At 36.2% G+C, this 6,587-nt stretch overlaps 2 protein-coding genes across 2 annotated transcripts; one reads left to right on the forward strand and one right to left on the reverse strand.

The window, feature by feature from the left end:
- Nucleotides 1–2,068: 2,068 nt before the first annotated feature.
- Nucleotides 2,069–3,850, forward strand: LOC109581281 (uncharacterized). Its single transcript, XM_019995258.1, has 5 exons — nucleotides 2,069–2,296; nucleotides 2,567–2,892; nucleotides 2,937–3,084; nucleotides 3,131–3,335; nucleotides 3,489–3,850. Exons 1-5 carry the CDS (start codon nucleotides 2,069–2,071, stop codon nucleotides 3,812–3,814), a joined length of 1,233 nt encoding a protein of 410 aa, XP_019850817.1. The 3' UTR covers nucleotides 3,815–3,850.
- A 2,168-nt stretch (nucleotides 3,851–6,018) lies between these two features.
- Nucleotides 6,019–6,576, reverse strand: LOC109581282 (uncharacterized). The gene is made up of 2 exons (XM_019995259.1): nucleotides 6,531–6,576; nucleotides 6,019–6,380 (listed from the first exon to the last, which is right to left on the reverse strand). The coding sequence occupies exons 1-2, from the start codon at nucleotides 6,565–6,567 to the stop codon at nucleotides 6,055–6,057; spliced, it is 363 nt and encodes a 120-aa protein (XP_019850818.1). The 5' UTR covers nucleotides 6,568–6,576; the 3' UTR covers nucleotides 6,019–6,054.
- Between the last annotated feature and the right edge of the window lie 11 nt (nucleotides 6,577–6,587).

The raw sequence follows: 6,587 nt of genomic DNA on the forward strand, positions 1-6,587 counted from the left end.
GAATTTTGGTCCGTTTGGTTGTTTTGATCCTTAAGCTATGCTTGCATGAAAGATGTATGTTTACAAAATGACGTATGACAGACAAAACGCTCTGTTGGACAAAACACTGTGGTAATGTGGTATTGTAAATTGAGATTTTTTCTTAACCAACTAATATAAATTTGGTTTGGCAGGTGATTTTGTGACAATAATTGGTATCTACATTCCCAGCAAGCAGATCATTTTTCTGTTACATTTAATAACAAAGTTGTGGTCAGTGCCATCAAGTATATACATTGTACTAGAAGAATCCTTTAATAACTCAAAGTATTGAAAACTCTTTTCATATGTCACTGCTTCTGCAATGGAACAAACAAGCAATATGAAGCAAGATAAAAACAGTAATGGTTGTTTTAGTAAGCAAATGCAACCATTTAAACATATTTTTTGACCATTATATTATTTGCTACAATATTTCATGCCACTTCTTAATGCGTAGTGCCTAATCAATTATTTGTGCAATGAATTATTTTGCCACAACTAATCTCTGAAAGGCATCAATCCACTTCTGACCCTATTGGATTGTCACTGGTTAGAGAAACAAATCTGACAGCTGCTATTATATAGGCGGTAGCCTATATGTAGGGTTGAGGTTGATTTTTCAAGATGGCGACCAAATTTTTAATTTTCAAATGATTATAACTCTTTTATCTTACTCTATACGGCCTTATAAATGGCTTAGATGAGTTCTGCTTCACTGAGCAATTCTCCTGGTACCTATAAAGTGTACCACAATGTAGTGGGAGCAATTCTGGATAATAGGCCCAAATTCAAATTTCTGCAAAATTCTTCAGACTTTTTCTTCTTTCATTTTTCTTCTATGATCACGGAAATCTTTTAAACTAGAGAACAGCTTACAATGGCTTTTACACCATTCCTTAGAGCTTGGGTCAAGAACAAGACAAGTGCCTTTATTATCTTACTTACTGTAAGTTTAAAAACTAATTATTTGGGCGTGATTTATCACTCACCTCTCTTTTTCCGACGCCATTTTGAAATTAAATGTGCATGCACAAAGTTGTTATAGCTACATTACTGTGTGCAGTGTGTAGTGACTGTTCGCTCTATTCTTCTCTTGGTCTTTGTTGAGGTTAACTTACTTGCAAAGAGTGCCCACTACTCAGACTAAGAGATCACCGGTTCTTTTAAGAACTAATAGGTAAATAAATCATTAATTCAACTAATAAATTTAAGATTCATTTTAAAATTAGAGTGAAATTAAGGTTACAGCTGCTCAGTATATATAAGTTATTTAGTCAGCTGCTTCTGAAGTACTACGTTGTATTCTTAGTACTGCAACAAATTGAGAGAAGTGTTTTACAATGATAAGTAGCAGCAGAGTTTATGATGATAATAATGTACATCCTGCATACTTCGTCTTATGGTACATTTACTTATTTCTAGTTTCAATGTCAGGAGTGATTTTGGTTGTGATAACTGTACAGAAAGGAAGTAAAAAAAGGAAGAGTAACTTAACTGGGAATAAAACTAAAAAAAGAAATTCAAGAAATTATGATGATAGAAAGGGTCCGTGTATATTTCCGCCATTCAAAATGCAAATTTTATGGATTTTTGAACTTCAGGACGGTTGTCAATTTGCAAATGTTTGAATTTTTGATTTTTAACATCTTGACCGAATTTTCTCCAAATTTTCTATTTCTCTGAACATGATCTCTGAAATTTTAAAATTTGACTGAACCTGGCAATTTGCCTTTGCTCCCAATGCTAACACTCTGACTCTGGCTTTTACAGTCAGAGGTATGAAACAGCTAACTCAAGAAATAATCATTTTGGATTTTTGGACTACAAAATGCCGATTTCTGAAAATTGAAATTTCAGAATTTTGAAATTTGGATTGAAAATTCGAAATGTAATGGCAAATTTGCAAAACTCTGGAAATTAGAAATTTGAATGAAAGACCTTCCCTCTAAATGCTAAGTTGACTGTTTTCTCTTCTCCATCATCGCCATATCAAATTATTTCACATATATGCTCCGCCTTCATACAATTTGCGGACACACCCACTGTCATGGCAAAGTTACTGGAAGAGTTAGAGTCTCTTGTTCGTGAGTTAGTTGAGGAAAGGAAGTGGATTTTAAGCAGAGTCAGTGAACATCTGAAGCAGGAGTATCCTGGAACCAGAGGGTTGAGTCTTAGAAGCGTAGAGAGGTTCTGTCAATTGAAGGACATTCATCATCGTACAAGTAGATTAAATGACACAACCCTTGATCATGTCGTTTCTGATGCCATTAATATGGTTAGTGATAAAATTTGAACTAATGTGCATGCCTTCTATGCTCACGAAAAATTTTGTGCTCACGAACAAGACATGTTACATGCCGGCCTGTTTGCAGTCATAGCATCAAAAATAGAAACAGCCTGTCAGTTTTAGTTGAAATTAATTTGGCAATAAAATTATGGTGATTTTGTGCCAGTATGCCTATGTCCATGGTTTCATTGAGTGAAGGCTGTTTCATTTACTTGCATAATTAATTTATGTTGTTTTATTATAATTATAATAAACTAGGTGGGGCCTACTTATGGCCGTAAAACTATGACTGGACTATTGAGGTCACGTGGGATTTCTGTGAGTAAAGCTAGAGTTGGAACCTCATTACGGCGTGTTGATCCGACTCATCACATACACAGAAGCAGAGTCACAAGGAGACATCTAAATCCTGTTCCCTATCACGCTGATTACTTTGGCCATAAACTTCACATTGACCAGAACGAGAAGCTAGTCATGTTTGGAGTGACACACATCTGCGCTGTTGATGGCTTTAGTGGAAAGATTGTCGGTTTCATTACTATGCCAGTGAAGAACTGCCTTGAAATCTATCGGCATCTTTATAGGTAGATTATTTTGTAAAACGTTTTTCAGTAATGTTTGTATGCAGACCTTTGACATTAGATTATGGACTATGGGACCAGATACGCGTCGATCATGGGAAGGAGTGGCATCTCATGTTATTTATGCAGGAGCAGTTAGCGAATTATCGCTACAATTATGATCGTGCCCCTCACTTACAGACAACATCAAAACTGGTTAGTTAAGCATCACATTTTAACTCTTTATGATTTTCTTTTATAGAATCATTGTGTGGAGCGACTTTGGGTTGAAATTAATAAGCGTGTTAATTACCCGAAAAAATTATGTTTAATTCATTTAGAGGAAAGAGGAGAAATTGATATGGATGATCTGTTGGTGAAGTTTTGTGTTTCGTTATTCACAATAAGAGTTGCTATTGTTGGTACAACTATGGCAACATCTGCTTGGAATGAACATTCTGTGCCTGGTAAGCAACATTAATCTCATGATAGGCACATAATTATAGCATAATATTTTAGCAATAGTTTTCACACCTTAACCTAGTTACTTTATACATCATTTGCATTAGGTGTCTTGTATAACCAATTATTTTAAGATGTTCCATTATTCAACAATCTAGGGCAAGGAATACCAAATGAGAGAATGCTACGTGCTAATCATGTTGCGCCTATTGATCCAAATATTCTTCCAGAAACAGAGGTTGCTGTTGAACAGATGGAATCATTGGGATCACACCTGACTCGCTTTAGCCCATTTGGACAAGACCCACTGGAAGGACATGGCCATTTTTGTCGACAGAGAGATGAACAGTTCGAGGCTCGTTTTCCAAACTACGATGACTTTTTCCATTCTGTTGCAAATAGTGACTTTACCTTATTTCGTCAGGGATTATTATACACTATTGAAATCACCAGGCATCTTGAATTGCAATTAAATAATACATAACTTAGTTTGACACAAGAAACAATAGAAAACCTTATACAAAATGCTTAAATGGGTGGGTAGTCTATATTAATTTATTAATCAAGTCAAATAATAGGATGGCAACCTCTCTTTGAGCTAAATAATAGGATGCCAATAGGATAGCAACCTCTGTTTGAGTCTTGCTTAGAGTGTTAGCACATTCTGATGCTAATCCATGCCATGTGAACTAGTCTAGATTCTGTTAGTCACGCGAGCAAATCACATAAGGAATAAAGCTCGGTTCTTTCAGTTATCTAAGTCTCCGAGGGAGAAGAAACATACGTTAGACTTATTTGTCATGGCATCACTTATTGGTCGCAATTCCTTTCGTACTGTGACTGTAAAGAGGAATGGACACTCAACCGAGATCCAGACATCTCAAGTTACAACGACTAACTTAAGCAAAATGTTCAAAGTTGATCCTAGGGAAGTGTGGTTAAGTGACGAATTTGATGGAGAATCTTTCTTTCGTGAGCTAGATGGATCATTCCAAGGGTTACCCAACTTCCATGAATTTATTGTTAAAGGTCAAGAGCAGCGAGGTCCAGACCTTGACTTATCCATTAATAGTGAGAGTAACATTGCCACTACAACCTATTCCAGCTGTACTCCAACTCCAAGAAAGCCTGCATTTCGTTCTGTCATTTCTTCCAGAAGCAATAGCAAGAGCCATACAGAAGCAGCTTCTGTCACATACAGAGTCCGAGTGACTAAGGCACTTATGACACAGGATAACAAGTAAATCTAGTCCGACGTTTAAGATCTTGAAGCAAGATTTTGTGGAAGTTGATGAAAGCACAGCAAATGTTCCATTCATTCTCTGTAAAGTTAGAGAAAAGTGGGGTCAAGCTTATATATTAGTAACCAATAATGGCTTGGAGATAGAAGACAGCCCAGGAACTCAAGGTACATGCATGTAACTATTATCATTTATCAAGAGTACATGAAAAGCTATTATATATCTAAGAGTTTTGATGTGGGTGGCTGGTATCTAGTGTGTATACTTGGTTTTTGAGTTGATTATGATAACAGCATTATTCTTTTAGGTCTTTCATTTTGGAAATCTCCACGAAGAATAATCTATGCTATTCGGGATGACTCCAAGAAATCAAGTTTGATAACAAATAAGAAACGCACTGCTGTGTGGGATTCCGATGATGATGATGAAGTGTTTGAGAAGCCTCTTAGGAAAAGATCAGGTCTAAGTGGCATAGAAGAAAAGGTTGATGTACTTTCAGCAGATGTCCAAATTCTAAAGGAATCTGTGTCTGAGGTAATGGACCTCACTAGGCAATCAAATATCCCTTTGGCTTTTGTTCGTGCCATACGAGATTCATTTAAATGTAGAATTTGTTTATCTGTTCCTCTAAAGCCACCAGTAATTGTCAGTAAGTGTTGCAAGGTTATTCTTGGGTGTGAAACATGCCTCAACCAATGGTATTCTGGTCCCGAGGCACTTACTAAGAGATGCCCTGCTTGTCAAGGAGAAAGGGGCTACAATGAGACACTTTTACTTCGTGGACTTGATGAGTTCCTCACTGATGTCAGGACAGCTCTTGAGACCGCAGCTCCGGTAAATGCTCCTTCTGGTTCTTCAAGTACTACATCTAATACCATTGAAATAAATGAGGATTAGAAAACTTGTGTTAACTGTTAAACTCTAACATTAATTGAGGTTATTCAACCTATTGTGTTATCATTAAATTTTGTTGCAAAAAGAAAATTACTTTAAGTGCAATTCAAGATATTAGGTGGTTTCAATAGTGTAATAGTTATCTCAAATAGGGTGGTTAGCTTCAAAAATTAGCTTTGTAATTGATGCTAAATCTAATAATCTGGTATGGTTTCATGTCTTGTACAATATGTACCTCTCTGCATGACATTAGAATTCTTGTCACATACTAGTATTATATCCCATGCCGTATCGAATAGACAATGATAAAATTAGCCTTGAATATCAACAAACATTATGTCACTAGGTGGTTTATACATGCACGTCACTCATAATCTAGACTAGTTCACATGGCATGGATTAGCATCAGAATGTGCTAACACTCTAAGCAAGACTCAAACAGAGGTTGCTATCCTATTGGCATCCTATTATTTAGCTCAATAAGAGGTTGCCATCCTATTATTTGACTTGATTAATAAATTAATATAGACTACCCACCCATTTAAGCATTTTGTATAAGGTTTTCTATTGTTTCTTGTGTCAAACTAAGTTATGTATTATTTAATTGCAATTCAAGATGCCTGGTGATTTCAATAGTGTATAATAATCCCTGACGAAATAAGGTAAAGTCACTATTTGCAACAGAATGGAAAAAGTCATCGTAGTTTGGAAAACGAGCCTCGAACTGTTCATCTCTCTGTCGACAAAAATGGCCATGTCCTTCCAGTGGGTCTTGTCCAAATGGGCTAAAGCGAGTCAGGTGTGATCCCAATGATTCCATCTGTTGAACAGCAACCTCTGTTTCTGGAAGAATATTTGGATCAATAGGCGCAACATGAGTAGCACGTAGCATTCTCTCATTTGGTATTCCTTGCCCTAGATTGTTGAATAATGGAACATCTTATAATAATTGGTTATACAAGACACCTAATGCAAATGATGTATAAAGTAACTAGGTTAAGGCGTGAAAACTATTGCTAAAATATGCTATAATTATGTGCCTATCATGAGATTAATGTTGCTTACCAGGCACAGAATGTTCATTCCAAGCAGATGTTGCCATAGTTGTACCAACAATAGCAA

This window comes from Amphimedon queenslandica, unplaced genomic scaffold, assembly GCF_000090795.2.
Source record: "Amphimedon queenslandica unplaced genomic scaffold, v1.1 AMPQUscaffold_13449, whole genome shotgun sequence".
Taxonomy (NCBI): Eukaryota; Metazoa; Porifera; class Demospongiae; order Haplosclerida; family Niphatidae; genus Amphimedon; species Amphimedon queenslandica.

What these genes read in the sequence shown, in the direction of transcription:
- LOC109581282 (XM_019995259.1), bottom strand. Translation starts at nt 6,567, where the DNA reads ATGGCAACATCTGCTTGGAATGAACATTCTGTGCCTG. An exon ending in GAATGAACATTCTGTGCCTG is followed by an intron (nt 6,381 to 6,530) that starts GTAAGCAACATT and finishes TCAACAATCTAG; the next exon opens with GGCAAGGAATACCAAATGAG.
- LOC109581281 (XM_019995258.1), top strand. Translation starts at nt 2,069, where the DNA reads ATGGCAAAGTTACTGGAAGAGTTAGAGTCTCTTGTTCGTGAGTTAGTT. An exon ending in TTTCTGATGCCATTAATATG is followed by an intron (nt 2,297 to 2,566) that starts GTTAGTGATAAA and finishes ATAATAAACTAG; the next exon opens with GTGGGGCCTACTTATGGCCG. An exon ending in ATCTATCGGCATCTTTATAG is followed by an intron (nt 2,893 to 2,936) that starts GTAGATTATTTT and finishes GTTTGTATGCAG; the next exon opens with ACCTTTGACATTAGATTATG.